Source organism: Berghia stephanieae, chromosome 13 (genome assembly GCF_034508935.2).
Source record: "Berghia stephanieae isolate SIO BIC M18660-M18661 chromosome 13, UCSD_Bste_1.3, whole genome shotgun sequence".
NCBI classification, from domain to species: Eukaryota; Metazoa; Mollusca; class Gastropoda; order Nudibranchia; family Aeolidiidae; genus Berghia; species Berghia stephanieae.
In genome coordinates, this window is record NC_088372.1 from 14,939,367 (window position 1) to 14,961,670 (window position 22,304).

The window sequence follows — 22,304 nt, forward strand, 5'->3', positions numbered from 1 at the left end:
AGCGTGGTTCTAAACAAAGAAAATCGGTACTTTTTATTCTTCATGCTGGCTAGAACTCTTCATATATCATGTGATCAGAATGTATAGAAGTCAAAACATGATCATATTTTATAATGTTTTTCTCCTCTGGATACACTTATATGCTCGTTGAAGAAATATTTCATAAGGGCATCCGTCATTGTTCCGATAGTTTGGAGCCAGTTACTAAGTTACTATGCATCATTAGGAGGGAAGTGACGTCATGGCTGTTGAAGCCTATTGTACTGAGATTTTATATGTATTATATCATCAAATGTTGTACATATTATAATCATCATCCAGCTGAAGTGCCTCATTCTATTGTTTCCCTAAATTATTTCCAAATCAGTTATGTAAATGTATGAATACTTCAAGTGTCCTGTGATTGTGATTGTCGTGAAGCACAAGGTCCTTCAGAATCATTGATCCTATGGAGCCGGAGTTGATCTTGCTTTCTGTAGCGCTAAATGTACAGTAACAATGGGATAGGAGGCTAGTCTATCTCAAATCAAGCAGACCTTGCTTCCCAGTCAATGTGGATGACTGGGTGGGTTTCCTGACCTCCCATAGTGAGCAGGGAGGCACTTACTGTGTCTTCGATCCCCCTATATTTGTTTTCCAACATGTTTTCTGTCTTTGTCTTGGAATGAGATTACTTTGTTTTATCCTGGCCCAGGTCAGATAAATTGGCTGGGAGGGAAACAGTCAAATGTATGGTTAGAGTTTTTGGAGGTGATATTTTTTGTCTTGTAAATCATCTCTTTGTTATGCACTCTATTGTTTTTATTTTACACATGTACGATTTGTAAACATTTGAGTGTGTTCCTCTTAAAAGGGACCGGTGCTTGTGTCAGGATGAGACATTTGGGTGATCTCAAACTAAGTATAACTCATAGTGTGTTCTTGGAATCTAAATCCGCTTCCTATTTGAACTAATTCCCCTTTGTCTTCCTTTTTCTTGGGTACTTTAATTGTAATTCTAGCAGTGTTTACCATCCCATTTTCTTTCCTTTTTACTAGCGCTGATATGACCTTAATGTGTTGCAAGCACCGTAAAACCCTTAAAAGAACAACAAAATCAAACAGACCTTGCTTCCCAGTCAATGGGTGGATGAATAGGGTGGTTAGAAAAAAAAAAAAGAAAAAAGAACTCTCCATTGCATCAGGAATTGATATCAGTATCAGCCCCTTTGTTTGTGATGGAAATGTTCTTCTACTGAGATAGAGGGACCTTCAATGTGCTTTTTGCAAAGATTAAAGTTGTCAACTTTAGATTGATTTTTGCTATGAAACGTTATTTGTTCTAAATTATGTGTGTGTGTGTGTGTGTGTGTGTGTGTGTGTGTGTGTGTGTATGTGCTTTATATTTCATACTTAATAATTTATTAAAGCATTCATGATTACAGTGATCACTACCTAATAGCCAACCACCTGGGTGAGAACATTACGGGGCTAGAGGCTGGACTGGATTAATATAGGGGGAACTCTGAGAAATTCAGGTGGGGAGGAGTAAAGTTTTGCACAATCATGTTTGTTTTGATTTATCATTTGTTATTTTTCAAAACGTTTTGACAATTTGCATACTAGGCGGTGTCTTTTGACCTCCCATGGTGAGCAGGAGTTGCAGTGTCTTCTACTTCTATCCCCCTATATCTGTTTTCTCAGTTGCTTTCTATCTTTGTCTTGGAATGGGATCACTTGGTTCTGTCCTGGCCCTTGCCGGAGTCCTTGGTCGAGAGGGAAACAGTCAAATGTGTAGTATTAGTTTTGGAATGTGATATTTTTTCCCCTTGCAAATCCTCTCTACTGATATGTATTGTAATATTTGTCTTACTTTTACTTTTGTGCTTTTAATTGTTAATCTATAATTTTTTGACTATCCCATTTCCTTCCTTTTTATTGGCTGGGAGGGAAACAATCAGATATATATAGTTATAGTTTAGGGAGATAATTTTTTCCTTTGTAAATCATCTCCCTATGATTTAGTGTGTTCCTCTTGGTGGAAACCTATGCTTGTGTCTGGATGAGAATTTTAGGTGATCTCAAATAAATTGAGTACACTGATAGTATGGTCTTGGAATCTTCATATGTTCCCTATTTGTCTAACTTTTTCTCATGTGCTTTTCATTGTAAATACACAATTTTTTTAGTATCCCATTTTCTTTCATTTTACTGGCGCCAAAATGTACTTCAAGCGCCATAAAACTAAAACCCTTAGAGACAAAACACATAGCCAAAAAAAAAACCAACCATTCCAGACATATCATAGCCACAACATGACAAATGGTAATATTGAAATATCCTTTTTGTCAGGGCTGTAGTTTATTAGATGAAGGACGGGATATTAGATGGGTATTTTTTTTTAATAGTAAAAATTGTGTTACATGAGGATAGCGCGTTATGGATCAAAGTAAGCTATTGCAAGGTGGGTCATAAGGTGGTGATCATTGTACTGCAATATAATGATTATTCAATATGATGATATTGTTTTAGACAAAATTGGATATTATTTATGATTTACATTATGTAATTTTGGTAATGGCATCAATGAAGTCAGTATCTTTTTCCAGCTAGAGTAAATGAGAGTGTCTCTTTAGTATAAATTCCTCCTCCGTCTTGTTAACCAGCAGTTAGACTATATATTGCTTTTTCTATACCACAAACTATAATTATTTATATTTTTTTTTTCATCTGATGTCATCTTATAACATAGGAATAATTTTAAAGTGTGACAATTGATGTACCAGCACCTGTCTTTACATTTTATTGTCAATGGCTCCTTGTATAAAGTTTTATCTTTTCACTTTAAATAAAATGAGCGGGTCACGACGGTGTAGCAATCTAAATCAGTAGTGGTCGAAATTTAACTACACTATCTAAATCTAAATGGGACCCAAGATGCATGCCACAATTTAGGCATGTCAGCAGTTTGCCCTTAGGAAAGGGATTTGCATACAGTTTCTTATGCTGGGTGGGGTTCCTTACCTCCCATAGTGGGCAGGGAGGTACTTACTGTGTCTTCTATCCCCCTATATCTGTTTTCCAACATGCTTTCTGTCCTTGGCTTGGAATGAGTTTACTTGGTTTTATCCTGGACCTGACCGGATACCCTGACTGGGAGGGAAGCACTCAAATGTATAGTTAGTTTTTGGAGATGATATTTTTTTCCCTTGTAAATCATCTCTTTCATGCACTGTATTTTGTTTTGTTTATGTATTATATATGGTTTGTAAACATTTGAGTGTATTCCTCTTAGTGGGGACCTGTGCTTGTGTCTGGATGAGACTTTTAAGTGATCTCAAACTAATTACACTGATAGTGCGCTCTTGGAATCTACATCTGTTCCCTATTTGAATTTGAATCAATTCCCCTTTGTCTGCCTTATTCTTGGATGCTTTCATTGTAATTCTAGAACTTTTTACTATCCCATTCTCATTTTCTTCCTTTTTACTGGCGCTGATATGACCTAAATGTGTTGCAAGCGCCGTAAAACCCTTAAAAACAAACAAAAAACAGTTTCTTATGTTCAGCCAGCAGTGATTTGGTAGCTAGGTCGGTTAGATATGGCTGAGAGTATTTTGTGATACACTAGCATCCATTTCAAGGGGTAGCAAGCACTTGTTGCAATTCAATTCGTATAAATCTAGAGAAACTCGATGAGCCTAATGGCTTTGGAATGGAACACTACATGTGCGGTATGTGGTCTTGTGGTATGACACTCGCTTTCGGATCAGAAGGTCCTGGGTTCGAGCCTTGTGCTCAGCGCATAGTTGAGTCCTTGGAAAAGGCTCTTTACTCACATTCTCTCACTGTACTCAGGTGTAAAATGAGTACCTGGCCGTAAACCGCGTTGTCGTTGTCCGAAAAATTGTAATATCGCCTAACAGGTGTCATGTCCCGTCCTACATGTTAAATGTTGCTGTTGACCAGGGACCCCTTGTAAAGTCCTTTGAGCACATTTACTGGATATTGCCCTATATAAATAAAGCTCAATTTAAAAAAAAAAAAAAAAAATTTTTACATTCAAGCATAGCATTCAAATTATTATCACAAACATTTTTGGGAAAATCAAAAGCAGCAGTAACTCGAGACTAATGAGTAATTTTTTAGGCTTGGAATGTACTTAGATACATATCTTAAAGACCTTTCCATCCTTTATAGGCTTAACTCTGATATCCTAAATTATAATTTTCTCTTAGAGATTGAGCAGGAATAAAATGCGATGCAATTCGATCATCACTGAAACTGAAGTCACATCACAGTTACTGCTAGCTTGGTCAGTCCTGCTGTTATAACCTGATAATTAATTCTCTTTAAAAGAAATTTATTTTCACAGTTTAAGGATTATTATTCAATTCATTTGCATTTGACATTGCATGCATTTTAACAAATATTAATAGATTACAATTACAGCAAGTTTGTATCATTCGTTTTTTCATTCATAGTAACTCTGGCAAGTTATAGAACTCAATTGGGCTGGCTAATCATTTCACGATGAATGTGGTACAGAGTATAAAAGTACAAAATTGTGAAAAAGAATTTTATCTGTTGTGAAATAATAATATGTATTCATGTTACCCAAGTTGGCTTCAGGCTACAATGATTTAAGAGCGATCTTAATGATTTATAATTGATTAAAGATAATGATTTTTATACACCTTCCTAATCTTTGTCTGTTTTTGTTTATCTTTTTAAACTTTTATCACTGGGTATTTATTGGTCTCTTTGAAGGTAATTAACTGGGTGGGGTTCCTGACCTCCCATCGTGGACAGGGAGGTACTTACTGCGTGTTCTATCCCCCCATATCTGTTTCCAACTTGCTTTCTGTCTTTGTCTTGAAATGAGATTACTTGGTTTTGTCCTGGTTTTGGCTAGATGCCCTGGCTGAGAGTGAGAGGGAAACAGTCAAATGTATAGTTAGTTTTGGGAGATGATATTTTCTTCCTTGTAAATCATCTCTCTGTTATGCACTTTATTATGTTTTCTTTATATTATAAATGATTTGTAAATCATTTGAGTTTATTCCTTTTAGTGGGGATCTGTGCTTGTGTCTGGATGAGACTTTTAGTGATCTCAAACTAAGTACTTTGATAGTGTGTTCTTGGAATCTGCACCTGTCTTATTTGAACCAATTCCCCTTTGTCTTACCTTTTCTTTGGTGCTTTCATTGTAATTCTATAACTTTTTACTATCCCACTTTCTTCCTTTTTACTGGCACTGATATGACCTAAATGTGTTGCAAGCGCCGTAAAACCCTTAAAAACAAAAACAAAACGATGATAATTAACAAAGGCATGATGTGAATGTTTGCCACTTAACTCCAAATCTCTTGGGCCCCTTGGACCGACAAAGTCTTCATGTGCTCTAGAACCTGAAACCAACTAACCAACGACAACGCCAGTTTAAAACAAGATATGAAATTTTTAAACGAGATCCTACATAGTCTACAAGTTCACCCAACAGTGAAAAGAATTCTTGGGCAGGATTTTTGCCGAGCTTTTATTGTATTGGTTAATATTAAAAAACCAGTCCCCTCAGTAGAAAAATAGTCTAGTCTAGAGATATTTGTTTTACGGAATTGTAACATATTTTATAGGTCACATCAGCGCAAGAAAAAGGGTAAGAGGTTAGGGTCATCAAATTCAATACTATGTTTGTTTTTGCTTTTAAAGGTTTTACGGCGCTTGCAACACATTAAGGTCATGTCAGCGCCAGTAAAAAGGAAGAAAATGGGATAGTAAAAAGTTCTAGAATTACCATTAAAGCACAAAAGAAAAGGTAAGACAAAGGGGAATTGGTTCAAATAGGGAACAGATGTAGATTCCAAGAGCACATCGTCAAAGTACTTAGTTTGAGATCACCTAAAAGTCTCATCCAGACACAAGCACAGGTCCCAACTAAGAGGAATACACTCAAATTTTTACCAATCATATAACATAACATGCAAACTAAACATAATACAATGCAGAACAGAGAGATGATTTACAAGGAAAAAAATATCATCTCCCAAAATTATAACTATAGATTCGACTGTTTCCCTCCCAGTCAAGGAACTCCGGCAAGGATCAGGACAAAATTTAAGTAATCTCATTCCAAGACAATGACAGGAAACAATTGGAAAACGGGTATGGGGGGATAGAAGACACAGCATGTACCTCCCTGCCCACTGTGGGAGGTCAGGATCCACACCCAGAAATTCAGTACTTGATCCATGACTCAATTTGTCACAATACTCAGGACCACAGATTGTTATACTTAATAACAAATGTAAATGAAACTGCTTGAAGCTCGAAGAAATCAATAACAATGTGAAATTGAATGTAAGCTTCAATTTAATATATGAAAACATAAAATGGACATGTCGGGTTACTCCTTTATCAACAGAACAGGATGAATGAACACTACAGACAAATGAGATAATGTGGTAGTGGCGTTGTTAAGATGAGTAAATAAAAACATTCCAGCCTATCAAAGTTTTTGTTTATTCATCTTAACAACGCCACTACCACGTTATCTCATTCGTCTGTTGTGTTTCATTACCCTGTTTTGTTGATAAAGGGGTAACCCGAAACGTCCATTTTATATATGTTTTCGTAGATTAAATTGAAGCTTACATTCAATTTCACATTGTTATTTATACTAACAACATCATAATTTCACTTAAACTTAAATTTCATGAGTTTTTTCAAATCAGTTTCACACGTTTACCTGAAACTTGGTGCTGTGAGGAACATGTATCTGCTCTTATAAGGGCTGATAAAAAAACAAAAAAAAACACAGGGGACTAGCTCAAACAATGGTAAAACCAGGAATCATCTATTGATGGTGAAAACTGCAAATCTTGTAAGTTCTGAAATAATAGTTTTGCATACATGCATGCTTTATATTGTCAAAACTGGATCAAATTCAGATCAGCGTGTTGTTCTTGTCTTAACGCTTTTCTCTTGGTTGTTGTGTCAGGACCCCAAGTGAGTGAGTGTCTGTGATGCAAATTTAAACTAAAAAAGATGTTACTGTTTTTTTTAAATTTACACAGTATGTCACTTTTAGTTTTAGACAAAGTGCTCATCAACACACTGAAATAATAAAGTCCTTCTATGAATACAAATACTCACTGTTCCGTGCAGTCCACAAAAAGTCAACTATTTAACTTTTGAAGTCAACATCATCAAAAATTGTGGTCTAGTGGTATGACACTCACCTTCGGATTGGAAGGTCCTGTGTTCAAGACCTGAGTGGTGCATAGTTGAGTCCTTGGAAAAGGCTCTTTACTCACATTCTCTCACTGCACTCAGGTGTAAAATAAGTACCTGGCCGTTAATAGTGTTGTCTCGGTCTGAAAAATAATTGTTTTATGGCCTACAGGTGTCATGTCTTATCCTACATGTTAAGTGTTGTTGTTGGCTAGGAACCCATTGTAAAGTGCTTCGAGCATGTTTAGTGGATTTTGCCCTATATAAAAGTTCGTTTAAAAAATTTTTTCGACTACACCTGGGGTTGATACTGGTCCCTATGCTTGTGAAACGAGTGCTTTCGACTGCACTGTTGGAACCTCTTTAAATTTAAGAAAGAACTAGAATAAGAATAATGGGGAAAAGAATATGGCAGAAACAAAACAAAGCAAAACACCCAACTTTACAAAATATCAACAAGAGTTTACTTGTCATCCATCTGCAAGAGATTTTACATCCCAATAAATACTGGACGGTTTTCTTCTCCTCTCAAACTCAGCAGTGCTTGCTTTATTTTCACCGCTGATAATGCTGCTGTTATTTCTGAAACATCCTTCACAAAATAAATCTTTTGTATCATTAAATAATACCCGATCTTGCTTCTTGATTACACTGGATTCATCACAACAACATGACTTCCTTTCACTTTCATTGTGAATTAAGTCATTATCTATCTCTTTGTCACGAGAGTCTCCAGATTTTTGGTTTTCCCCTGAGAATGGAATCTTTTCATCTTTGAAATTATGACACTTTTCTGCTTGGAAACGACTGATGAATTTCTCATAACTTTGACATTTGAAATCAGTACTTTCAGTTTCACTATCACACGAATGACACCTTCCCTTGTCATGAGGATGGAAGAGATCTCTATCACCAATTGTCAAGTTATGATTACCAATTATCTCAGTTCTACAGATACATATTTGATGATTAGTTTCTTTCTTAATTGTATTGATAGAATTCACTGTCCCAGAACACTTCATTTTGTCTCTATTGTAAACACTGTTAGAGGTTTTACTTCCACTCTCTTCACAACAGTGGAGCAACTTATTTTTTCCCCGATGCTGTTCAATGCTACTCTCATCACAATGACGTTTTTCACTGCTTTTGTGACTTTTGTCTTTACTCTTACTCCTCAAAAAAGTTGAATTGGTTTCACTATGGCAACTGAAGTCATTCTGAAAACTTTCTTCATGTTTACCCAAATCAACATCAGGACCATGACTTTCAGCTAGTCTTAAAGGCTGTCTTCGACATTCTCTGTAATAAATATCATCACACTTTTGATATTTACTTTTGTCTTCTGTATTAAACTCCCACAATCTCATCCTTTTTAATTGTCGATTTTGACAACATGATGAACAAGAGGCATTCTGTGTATTGTCTTTTGATGCATTAGAAAGATGAAGTTCAGAATTATTTTTTGTTTCAACTCCCCGTATAACTCTGTGACCTGTAGCAATTCTACAAGCTCTCTGAACACATCCATCTTTGACACAGTGTAGAATATCTTCAATATCTGACATGGCGAGACCATGGTCTGATAATTGAGTTGTTAAAGCTGATGATTCAAGGGTAGTGAATGGGCATCCACCATTATCAACACATGACAGTTGTCTCCCCTAAAATAGAAAGTAAGAAAAACATACCGAAATATAAAATGTTGTCGAACAGTCCATATAAAAAGAAAACAAGATGCTAAATAGAAAAGACATCTTCTTCTTTTTGGGTTACGGCAGCCAGCGCCATCATGGTGACAATTAATGGTGCTCTGTGTTATACAATAGGTAGACAGATAAGACATTTTTGAAAGCTTTCATGTTGGGCGCATAGACAATTTTTTCTGGGAGGCTATTCCATTCCTTTGCTGTTTTGGGGAAGATACTCGATTGCCTATGAGATGTTTTTGAGTCTATAATATTTGATGTCAGTGAATCTGTTGTATCAATGCTTTGTCGGAGGGTTGAAAGTTTAGGCTGAAACTTGGATGTAATGTTAATTTGACTGTGGTGATGTTTGTAAAAGTTAAGGACATTGTCATGACAAAAATGTTCAAATTAAATATTAAATAAAAAATAGATTCATTTTTTTTTCTCACAAATATCAAATAAGTGGACCAAATTAAAAATGTCAATGCTGAATGCAAACGTTTGATTTGTAACTAAGTGAGTGTAGCAATTTGACGTCAATTGATTTATTAAGATTGGTATTTTCTATATAAAAAGATTTCTAGAAATTTTTCCAGGCTCCTCTATCCCATCAAATATTGAAGCTCTAATTTACACCGATTGGAAAGAATTTTAATACAGATCATAATCCTACCCAAAGGGTAACAATCAATTGTTATTTGTAATTTCAATCTAAAATAATAATAAGGAAAAGGGGATTAACTTTAAAGAGAGTCACAATTACCTGTATGGATTGACAGCTATGGGCTGTATAACTGACTCTCTTCCCTTCTAGTCCATACAAATGTCGTATGTTGTAGATGTATTTTCTTTCATTTCCCTGCCAGTTATGACCACAACTGACTCCATTTGATCTGATAACTGATGGCTTGCTGTACTCTCGTTTCCAAAACAAAAGAGCTTGATGCACAGGCAACCCAATTTCCTTCAAAAATAATGTCAGCTGGATCTGTAGAAAAAATAAGTACGATGACAACAATTAGAGATGAATAAAATAAATATGCCTTAATTCAAGGAGAAATTTGAGTTTAGCGTCTATCTAAAAAAAAAACAAAAGAAAAAAAAACACAAAAAAAACAGATAACAAAAAAATGAACAGATAACCAAGGTGCCCTTTGGTGTCATGAATGGTGAGAACTAGAATTTTGTAAAGCAAATAATTTTGTCATAGGTGGGATGCTGTTTTTGCACAGGATGATCCACAAACTTACATGGGTCTCACTGAACAGACGGGATAGAAACCAAATTGACCACAATTAAAGAATTAGCTGTCCTACGTCCCAATAGGCATAATGGGCAGTAAGTAAGTTAATAAGTGCAGCTATGTGGTCTAGTGGTATGACACTAGCTTTCGGATCGGAAGGTCCTGGGTTCAAGCCTCGCGCTCGGCCCATAGTTGAGTCCTTGGAAAAGGCTCTTTACTCACATTCTCTCACCGTACTCAGGTGTAAAATGAGTACCTGGCCGTTAACAGCGTTGTCTTTGTCCGAAAAATTGTAATATCGCATAACAGGCGTTATGTCCCGTCCTACATGTTATATGTTGCTGTTGACCAGGGACCCTTTGTAAAGTGCTTTGAGCACATTTAGTGGATATTGTGCTATATAAAAACTGTTTAAAAAAAAAAAGTAAGTAACCAAGGTGTCCGCTCCAGTGCAATATCGAAAAGTGAGGAACAGAGGACCCATTTCTTGCTAAAAAAAAATAAGTAAGATAGCTGGTACTGACCCTATCCTGGTGACAAAGTCTGTGATATTTCTCTAGCCCTCTCATCAAATGTAACATGCATGGTGGGAAGCAGATTTGTGAAGAGCCGAAATCATCAAGAGTCAAGGCCTTTGAGCCATAAGGGATAACAGACACCGAGTTGACCTCTCTTTGGTAAGCTCTCTGTAAAAATATTAGGGAGACTTTTACTCATCATATTTCTAGGAAAAAGACATTTTTTTTATTCTTTGCTATTGATGGAATGAAATTGATGTCACTCAGGTCGTTGTTATTGTTTTTAGTCCCACATTTTTATAGTACTTCTCACTAAATTCTATCAATCAGAATATAAACATTCAAGGTTACTAATGGTTTTGTGTGTTGGTATGTTATATCTGGCTGGTGAATTATTCTGAGCCTTTTGGCTAAATGCACAGCATCAACATAAATTATGATGTATTTGCTCTATAATTTTTTCAATATTAAATTGTAAAAAGCGGTAATAACTGAGTGAATGATGATCCAAATTGCGTTTGACTCTGTCACACTTAACAAATCAAAAATAAAACTAAATAGCAATTTACTAATGATAACCTCTTTTAGAGTAAGCTTAATAACCCTCAAACTTGTTCCCCAATTTTCTCATCTAAATTGTTGATATATTAAGTAAAGCATTTAAAATTAACTCCTTTAGTGGGCTGTCACGCTTAGGATATTCTTCTAAAAACTGAACTTACATCTGAATTAATGTTATTGTTTTTGCTGACCAAAAGACCTTTGAGTTTATGATCTTTGATCCAGTGACGTAATAACATGTGGGTCTTTGACATTTGTTTCAGTGTGCTTTAATTACAACAGTGAATTGGTCATAACACTATTTCCATCTTCATTTTTAAAGCACTTTATGAGGGGTCTTAAGCCTACAGTGACAGTGAAGATATAGAATGAGACACGCACCCTATAAGATACTATGTATCTTAAGTTCTTTTGAATAGATACGAATGTGTTACCATCCACAAACTCATTTCATAAAAAAAAAACAACAACAAAAAAAAAAAAATTATTGGGGAAATGTAAGTAAAGAGCCTTCTAGGACTTAATTTGCTTGTACGTGGTGGGATTCAAAACTCTGGACAACAGGCCACAAGTTGATGGTCGTATTACTCGATAAAAAAAGCTGTACAGCTAGCACTACATATTATCTGCCCCTTCATATAAACTCTTCAAATCTCACTTTTAAACCAACCAAAAGTACAATTTGTGACCAAGTATCTCTATCAAGCATTATATAAGTGACACAGATGCTTAAATTTGAATAAAATTCTAAATCATAAAATTCAACTTAATTTGAATTAATCTATCTTAGACAATGATTTTTTTTTTCTCACAACTTTCCTACACGTTTGTAATTCTGATTGCTTTCATCTCAAAATTTCTTCTTTAACTTAATCATAAAAGTCACAAGTCCGTGCCACCAAAGATAATCACGACTGTGAAATGTGGTGAGAACAGATGGAACTGCCAAAGCCTTCATTATGATCTTATCTATTTTTCTGTAAAAATTCCATTTGGCCATTACTGCTTCAACATCATCATGCTTATCTTAATCTATTTCACACCAACATAATACCAAATTGACCTGGTAGGTACCATTGGCATTACAATATTTGTAAAACCTGATGTGTTCTACACTAACCTCCATGACTGCCTTCAGTCTTGACATCCGTGCATCATTTTGGTGCATTTTGTGTGATTGACAGGACTGTTGCATCATTTTCACCATAAGACTACTGAAAAGCCCTTCTAAGACGCTGGGTATCAAATATAATGGCACGGAAGCATATCCCTGTGAAAGACAGTACGATGTAAAATAGATTACAAATATGACCTAAACTACTACTTGCCTTAATAGTCGAATGCAATTCATCATTTTCAATTTCATTTGATCAACCAACCATATCCCAACATACAGCAATAGGCTTAATAACGTTTAAAAATTTTTAATATGATCAAAAATATCATGAAAATAATAAGGCAAACCAAGCATTACATAAAATTTTGTTTGCTGTTTTTTTTTTTTTTTAGGTAGGGGTTTTTAATAAAGAATTACCCGCCTCTTTGACAATGCTTGTCTTTCCGAGTTTCTTCTGTTTCATGGAGATAAAAATGTGATAATCAAGTTCTTATTCACCCATAGTTGAGGTCTGAGGATGAGTACTATCATCTGCCTGCATTTCAATACCCACCTCAGTGAGGACAACAAGCCTCTTAGAGACAAGAGTTGGCACAAGTTGAAATGGTAGACAGACACCCTTAGACTCATCTTCACTGCTTTTCATTCCTTCAATAAAAGACAGCCAAGTGGTTGGTTTGTCACAGAAAGAGCTTAGGAAGACATGGATATCATTTAAATCATCTGAAAAAAAAAAAAAGTCAAGAAAAAGATTGATTTGTAAAAAATTAAAAAAGAAATACAAAAATAAACAGATAAACGGAAAAAGAAAGACTGCAATTTTATGTTTGCTAAAGAAAGTGAGATATGACTGGATTGCATCATTGTGTTTGTGAAAACAGTTAAGTCTGTAGTTGTGACTGGATAAAGAGTCAATGAAATCATAATTTGAGAGAAATTCAGTCTGGCTGTTAGATGATTAAAGCCCCTAATGAACCAAAAAAAAGTATGATCGACCCGGCCTAGTTGTAATTAATTTCTTTCATCTTACCGTTTCGATGCTGAGTTAATTTTTTTTTCAAAGTCTTGAAAAATGACAGCCACTCCTGTGTGGAAAAACTGTCAAGTCTCATGCGGAAAAATATTGTCTCTGCTTTGCATAAAAAATGTGCCGATTCCAAATTGCCAGCAAGCGTCAACCTGCAAGTTAAGTTCGAAAAAAAAATCAACTTAACACATTTTGATGCTATAAGCTTGAGTAATGATTTTGGGGCAAAATGGCAATAAATCATGCATAATGTAACCATTTATTACAAAGCCAGTGTTTTAATCAAATGTGATTGGCTGTCCAGAACTTGTATTATGTTTGAATGAATGAAATGCAGTAAAATGGAAATTAAACTCAAAACAGTTTGAACAACCGTCTGACAAAACGGAGCAAATTTGGAGCATGTGTGTCGAAAATCACCAGGGTTCCAACCAGAGGACAGTGGCAGGCTTGATTTCTGACTGCCACTAATTTTTCAACCGCTGTCCATTGGTCAGAGGCATGGTAAAAATATTTTTGATTTTCATTGTTATTCAGTATCAAATCTAAAATAGGTTTGATACCAAAAACCATATGTTAATTTGAAAAATTAAGGAAATTAAAAATTCATTTTAACTAAGATATTGATTTAATCTTTAATTAAAAATTTAAAGGGAGTGATGGGAAAAATAAATGTCGATTTCTTTTCGGAATCTTCTGCATTCCATTCCATGTTACCATATTTCTAAAAAAAACTTTATTGCTTGTAAATATAAATACAAAAATCAAATTAAAAAATGTAATCAGCAATGGTTTTGAGTGCCCCTTGAAACTCCTAATAAACTTGAGGTATGCCTAAATCGAAATATGTTTAATCAAAAATAAATTAATTTTCGGTTTAACCGGATTTTACTATGTATATATCCATTCAACCATCTTGTTAACATTAATTCTTCTCAATGGTGTCAATAGAAGCATTCTCATAAATAAAACATCATTTAGAGTTTAAGTCGTTGTCTATTATCTTAATTGAGGCTGAGGTGAAAGGCTACAAATTCTGACATCATTTACCTTAGTATATGATGAGAAATCTTATCCTTGACACTTCCCAGAATCAAACAATCACTCCCGTTTACCGTTTCAGCATCTAATATTGCTTCTCTTCTCTCCTCTTCGTCCTTACAAGCGACAAGACGTGACAAGAACCGAAAACGATTCAATCCAAAATCTTCTAGCATTTGGTATGACACATTACCCGAGGGTGGTTGGAGGTAAAACGTCATTGTGCTGACATGGCTTTACCTGGTTTGATTATTAAAAATATATAAAAGTAAAAGCAAGATTAACAAAGCAAAACAATTAATGTTAAAACAAAAAGCCTGTCCCAAGGTAGAGCTCTTCATTCCATTTACTTAAATGCTATAAAATCATGGCTTACACTCTACTCAGGCCTCCCGATTATGCAGGCAGTTAAAAATGTGGAGGCGAGAATGCCAACCCATTAAAGGAGGGAGTAAAAAGTAACAGCCCTAAACTTGGATTAGGTTTTAAAGAAAGAGGGAAAATTATATTTAACACCACAATCATTATATTGTGTTTTTTCAATTGCGAAATGTACTAGAATTAATATTAGATAAATACTTTAAATTTTATTATTGTTTTTTCCTGTATAAATCTTATCGGAGGAGGAAAAGAGAACGGCATGTTTTCTGCCGCAAACAAAATGGCAGCCTCCTATCGGTGTCAATTTCAAATTACTGTTGTGTCTAATTTGTATTATTTCACTTTGGATTACTTTTCCTCATATCGTATGCAAGTATAACTCTATTTGTTTATTATTTTACCTGCTTTTTAAATTGAATTAACTTTATAATCAAGATTGCTAGTCTAGTCTAACTCTGTTCGCTTACTCTTCTCTCACTGACTCAAAGTGAAAGTAAAGAGACTTCTTAGAATATAAGTTGTCTTCGTCTGCATTAGGTCCCATAATTATAATACAGGTCTAGACTAAACATGGGGAGAAAATGTTGTGTTACGGGTTGCCATTCAAATTATAAATCAACTGAAAAAATTACTGTTTATAGACTTCCTAAAAATTTAGAAGAACGTGAAAGGTGGATGAAAGCAATACCCCGTGACAATATCCCAAACACATCAAACACTGTTGTTTGCATCAAACATTTTCCTGAAGGGTTTGAAACAATTTCAGTCAAAGGAAGATTAAGACCAAAAGACCCTCCTTCTATTTTTGATAACATTCCAAGAAGTTTAGTACCAACACCACCACCACTTCCTAGAACAACTACAAAGTCAAGCTCAGCGATACGTTGTCATCAACCAGATGAATTGAATGAATTTATTAAACAAGATGTTGTAGACTTTGATACTTTGTGCTCTTCTATAGCTGGTCGACAATTTCCTTGCGAGATTAATTCTTTTGTAAGCAACAATTGTTTATTCATACAATCAACAGATTACTTGCATTCTTCTGGCATTCCAAGGTTTATTGTTAAAAATCAACCCTGATCAAAGCTTCGATGGATATCACGCAGGAGTAAAAACATCAATAACACCGCTTTCAAGAAACAGGATTACAAAAGTTGCACGATGGTCACAACTTGAGGCTTCTTTAGATTATCTTAATTCTTTGGAACTGAATCACAAAAAGTCTGTTTTGTTAGAACAATGTTCAACTTTGAATACAGTTGCAGTAAAACATGTGAAATATTCACCTGATATCATAGTACGAGCTTTTGAATATTTAGCTACTTCCCGATCTTTATATAATCGTCTTCGTGAGGATTTTGGTTTACCAAGCCAAACCACCCTAAACAGAATATCATCTAAAGTAAACAATACCAGCGATTTAACTTTTTAACAAGTGTCTTTTCTTCCTTAGAGGAACAGCAAAAAAAATATATTTTATTGATAGATGAAGTCTATGTTAAACCTCTCCTAACATATCATGGAGGAAAACTGTTCGGAAAATCTGTTAATAAGCCAGAAGAACTTGCAACAACAGTTTTAGGGTTTATGTTAGTTTCACCTTTTGGTGGTCCATCATATTTAATTAAAATGCTGCCTGTGCGTAACCTGGACTCACAATTTATTTTGATCAAACAAATGAGCTATTGAATAATATAAAAAAAGCAGGTGGAACTGTAGTATCTATCATTTGTGATAATAATAGAATCAATCAATCGTTTTTCTAATTATTTTCTTTAGAATCTCCTTGGAAGACAACCGACAATATATTTTTATTATACGATTTTGTACATATAGTTAAAAACATAAGAAATAACTGGAGATAAACGATGTGATAAATCAGTTCCTTATTCTCCCATAGTTTGAGGTCTGAGGATGATTTACAATCATCTGCCTGCCATAGACAATCCACCTCAGTGAGGACAACAAGCCTCCTTAAGACAAAGAGCTGTGGCAACAAGATGAAATGGTAGACCGACACCCATAGACATCCATCTCACTGCTTTTGGATTCCTTCAATAAAAGACACAAGTGGTTGGTTTGTCCCTACAGAAAGAGCTTAGGGGAAGACAAGGATATCATTTAAATCATCTAAAAAAATAAAAGCGCGTACAAGAAAAAGATGATTTGTAAAAAATTAAAAAAGAAATACAAAAAATAAACAGATAAACGGAAAAAAGAAAGACTGCCAATTTTATTTTTGCTAAAGAAAGTGAGATTATACTGGATTGCATCATTGTTTGTGAGCGAACATTAATCTGTATTGTGACTGGATAAAGAAGACCATGAAGCGAGCATACACACACAGAGAGAAATTCAGTCTGGCTTGTTTTGTAATAGGTTAAAAGGCCTCGCGTAATTGTGAACCAGAAAAGAGAACGTATGATCGACCCGGGGCCTAGTGTAATTAAAATTTCTTTCAATCTGTAGCCGATTCGTATTCTGATTTAATTTTTTTTTTTCAAAGACTTGAAAAATGTCAGCCACTCCTGTGTGGAAAAACTGCAAGTCTCATGCGGAAAAAAAAAATTTATTGTTCTCTCTTTGCAATAAAAAATGTGCCGAATCCAAATTGCAGCAAGCGTCAACCTGCCAAGTTAAGTTCGAAAAAAAAGATGCGGGAACGCTTAACACATTTTGATGCTATAAGCTTGAGTAATGATTTTTGGGGCAAAATGGCAATAATCATGCATAATTAACCATTTATTACAAAGCCAGTGTTTTAATCAAATGTGATTGGCTGTCCAGAACTTGTATTATGTTTGAATGAATGAAATGCAGTAAAATGGAAATTAAACTCAAAACAGTTTGAACAACCGTCTGACAAAACGGAGCAAATTTGGAGCATGTGTGTCGAAAATCACCAGGGTTCCAACCAGAGGACAGTGGCAGGCTTGATTTCTGACTGCCACTAATTTTTCAAACCGCTGTCCATTGGTCAGAGGCATGGTAAAATATTTTGATTTTCATTGTTTTTCCCAGTATCAAATCTAAAATAGGTTTGATACCAAAAACCATATGTTAATTTGAAAAATTAAGGAAATTAAAAATTCATTTTAACTAAGATATTGATTTAATCTTTAATTAAAAATTTAAAGGGAGTGATGGGAAAAATAAATGTCGATTTCTTTTCGGAATCTTCTGCATTCCATTCCATGTTACCATATTTCTAAAAAAAACTTTATTGCTTGTAAATATAAATACAAAAATCAAATTAAAAAATGTAATCAGCAATGGTTTTGAGTGCCCCTTGAAACTCCTAATAAACTTGAGGTATGCCTAAATCGAAATATGTTTAATCAAAAATAAATTAATTTTCGGTTTAACCGGATTTTACTATGTATATATCCATTCAACCATCTTGTTAACATTAATTCTACTCAATGGGGGTCAATAGAAGCATTCTCAGCCTAAATAAAACATCATTTAGAGTTTAAGTCGTTGTCTATTATCTTAATTGAGGCTGAGGTGAAAGGCTACAAATTCTGACATCATTTACCTTAGTATATGATGAGAAATCTTATCCTTGACACTTCCCAGAATCAAACAATCACTCCCGTTTACCGTTTCAGCATCTAATATTGCTTCTCTTCTCTCCTCTTCGTCCTTACAAGCGACAAGACGTGACAAGAACCGAAAACGATTCAATCCAAAATCTTCTAGCATTTGGTATGACACATTACCCGAGGGTGGTTGGAGGTAAAACGTCATTGTGCTGACATGGCTTTACCTGGTTTGATTATTAAAAATATATAAAAGTAAAAGCAAGATTAACAAAGCAAAACAATTAATGTTAAAACAAAAAGCCTGTCCCAAGGTAGAGCTCTTCATTCCATTTACTTAAATGCTATAAAATCATGGCTTACACTCTACTCAGGCCTCCCGATTATGCAGGCAGTTAAAAATGTGGAGGCGAGAATGCCAACCCATTAAAGGAGGGAGTAAAAAGTAACAGCCCTAAACTTGGATTAGCTTTTAAAGAAAGAGGGAAAATATATTTAACACCACAATCATTATATTGTGTTTTTTCAATTGCGAAATGTACTAGAATTAATATTAGATAAATACTTTAAATTTTATTATTGTTTTTTCCTGTATAAATCTTATCGGAGGAGGAAAAGAGAACGGCATGTTTTCTGCCGCAAACAAAATGGCAGCCTCCTATCGGTGTCAATTTCAAATTACTGTTGTGTCTAATTTGTATTATTTCACTTTGGATTACTTTTCCTCATATCGTATGCAAGTATAACTCTATTTGTTTATTATTTTACCTGCTTTTTAAATTGAATTAACTTTATAATCAAGATTGCTAGTCTAGTCTAACTCTGTTCGCTTACTCTTCTCTCACTGACTCAAAGTGAAAGTAAAGAGACTTCTTAGAATATAAGTTGTCTTCGTCTGCATTAGGTCCCATAATTATAATACAGGTCTAGACTAAACATGGGGAAAAATGTTGTGTTACGGGTTGCCATTCAAATTATAAATCAACTGAAAAAATTACTGTTTATAGACTTCCTAAAAATTTAGAAGAACGTGAAAGGTGGATGAAAGCAATACCCCGTGACAATATCCCAAACACATCAAACACTGTTGTTTGCATCAAACATTTTCCTGAAGGGTTTGAAACAATTTCAGTCAAAGGAAGATTAAGACCAAAAGACCCTCCTTCTATTTTTGATAACATTCCAAGAAGTTTAGTACCAACACCACCACCACTTCCTAGAACAACTACAAAGTCAAGCTCAGCGATACGTTGTCATCAACCAGATGAATTGAATGAATTTATTAAACAAGATGTTGTAGACTTTGATACTTTGTGCTCTTCTATAGCTGGTCGACAATTTCCTTGCGAGATTAATTCTTTTGTAAGCAACAATTGTTTATTCATACAATCAACAGATTACTTGCATTCTTCTGGCATTCCAAGGTTTATGTTAAAAATCAACCCTGATCAAAGCTTCGATGGATATCACGCAGGAGTAAAAACATCAATAACACCGCTTTCAAGAAACAGGATTACAAAAGTTGCACGATGGTCACAACTTGAGGCTTCTTTAGATTATCTTAATTCTTTGGAACTGAATCACAAAAAGTCTGTTTTGTTAGAACAATGTTCAACTTTGAATACAGTTGCAGTAAAACATGTGAAATATTCACCTGATATCATAGTACGAGCTTTTGAATATTTAGCTACTTCCCGATCTTTATATAATCGTCTTCGTGAGGATTTTGGTTTACCAAGCCAAACCACCCTAAACAGAATATCATCTAAAGTAAACAATACCAGCGATTTAACTTTTTTAACAAGTGTCTTTTCTTCCTTAGAGGAACAGCAAAAAAAATATATTTTATTGATAGATGAAGTCTATGTTAAACCTCTCCTAACATATCATGGAGGAAAACTGTTCGGAAAATCTGTTAATAAGCCAGAAGAACTTGCAACAACAGTTTTAGGGTTTATGTTAGTTTCACCTTTTGGTGGTCCATCATATTTAATTAAAATGCTGCCTGTGCGTAACCTGGACTCACAATTTATGTTTGATCAAACAAATGAGCTATTGAATAATATAAAAAAAGCAGGTGGAACTGTAGTATCTATCATTTGTGATAATAATAGAATCAATCAATCGTTTTTCTAATTATTTTCTTTAGAATCTCCTTGGAAGACAACCGACAATATATTTTTATTATACGATTTTGTACATATAGTTAAAAACATAAGAAATAACTGGCTCACAGAAAAAACGGGACAACTTGTTTTTGAGGATAATGGAGATGAATTTACAGCTAAATGGGAACACATACAGAAACTACAGCAAATGGAAGATGAAAGTCTAGTGAAGATGTCAAAATTAAATTATCAGTCTGCTAATCCCAAACCTATTGAGAGACAAAAAGTTCAAACCTGTCTGAATGTTTTCTGTGAGGAGACTAAGGTAGCATTAATAGAACACCCTGGAATGCAAGATGAAAATGTGGACGGAACAGTAAATTTTATATCTAAGGTAATTGAATTTTGGAAAATTATGAATGTAAAATCACGCTTTGAAGACAAACGATTCAAAGATCCATTACGCGCAGCCATTTCTACTGATAAAGATTTAGGATTAAAAATACTTAAGGATTTTTCTGATTTTGCTTCTCAATTACAAAGCCAACAGGGTAAAAGAGAGAAAAAATTTACTCGTGATACTTCTTTAGCCATTCAACATACATGTAAAGGAATTATTGAACTAACAAAGTATTTATTGGAGTCTTCTGAATATGTTCTTCTTGGAAAATTTACAACTGATCCCATAGAAAAAGCTTTTGGTAAATTGAGACAAGGCAGTGGTGGTACTTATTTCATTAATGTCCAGCAAATTCTTGAAAAAGTTAATATCTTTCAAACTAAATTACTACTTCGTCTACGTTTTGATATTGACGAGCTTTCTTCTGAGTCGGGTCATTCTTGTGACAAATGTGGATTTGTGTGGTCAGAAGAAGTTTGTGAAATTGTTGACAATTTGCCAGATCTAGAATCTTCCGTCAAAGATGAAGTAAAACAAAGTTTAGTATACATTGCTGGTTATGTCACACGTAAGGATCACGCAGGTGAAGAGGAGGACGTTTTATTTACCTATTTTAATAAGTTTGGATCTTATACATCAAATTTAGACAGAGGGGGTTTGAAGAAGGCAAATGATTTAACCTGTCAGTGGACAATTTTTTCCTACATTATTTTTCAGTCTATTGCAAACAACGTGTGTCGAAATTCATTAAGTAATACTTTGTATAAAATTTCGGAAATGTTTGATTTTCAAATTAAAGAGCACCACTGTAACATATTGAGCAACATATTGCTTAACAATTACTGCAAGTTGTCCAACATGCCATCTGACAAGGAGCCAAAACAAAAGATTTTAAAGCTATCATAGAGGTAAATCTTGTATTCAAATTCTTTTTATTATTTTTTTCTCAAAAATAATATTTCTGGCTTTTTAAATGGCTTATAGTACTCATACAGTGCCTAAATGAGTATATTAATGATTTTATTAGATAACTGCATTGTTTACCATTAAAAACCCAACTGTTAAGATAAACCTGTTATCGCCTCCACATTTTGTCTACTGCCGCACGTTGGTCAGGCCTGAGTAGAGTAAGCCATGTATAAAATGCATATCATGCATTTTTAAAAAATTTAAAAATGAACTGTGATTTACTTTCACAGAAAGTATCTTAACGTTTTAATCTGATACAGCTCTAAATAATAATAATATATAATAATAATAATAATAATAATAATAATAATAATAATAATAATAATAATAATAATAATAATAATAACAATAACAATAATAAAAATACATAATGAGGATAATAAAATAATAATAATAATAATAATAATAATAATAATAATAATAATAATAATAATAATAATAATAATAATAATAATAATAATAATAATATTATTATAATAATAATATATTGTATT

At 34.2% G+C, this 22,304-nt stretch overlaps 2 protein-coding genes across 2 annotated transcripts in view; one reads left to right on the forward strand and one right to left on the reverse strand.

The window, feature by feature from the left end:
- Positions 1-7,653: 7,653 nt before the first annotated feature.
- Positions 7,654-14,851, reverse strand: LOC144958630 (uncharacterized). Its single transcript, XM_078890727.1, has 8 exons — positions 14,784-14,851; positions 14,417-14,647; positions 13,370-13,518; positions 12,893-13,062; positions 12,343-12,492; positions 10,668-10,829; positions 9,664-9,888; positions 7,654-8,873 (listed from the first exon to the last, which is right to left on the reverse strand). The coding sequence occupies exons 2-8, from the start codon at positions 14,626-14,628 to the stop codon at positions 7,683-7,685; spliced, it is 2,259 nt and encodes a 752-aa protein (XP_078746853.1). The 5' UTR covers positions 14,629-14,647; positions 14,784-14,851; the 3' UTR covers positions 7,654-7,682.
- Positions 14,852-18,974: 4,123 nt separating this feature from the next.
- LOC144958631 (kinesin-like protein KIF9) overlaps positions 18,975-22,304 on the forward strand; it is a 54,811-nt gene continuing 51,481 nt past the window's right edge. The window contains exon 1 of the mRNA XM_078890730.1: positions 18,975-19,073. Within this exon, the coding sequence (XP_078746856.1) occupies positions 18,981-19,073 (93 nt within the window). The 5' untranslated portion in view covers positions 18,975-18,980. The remainder of the gene's footprint in view (positions 19,074-22,304) is intronic.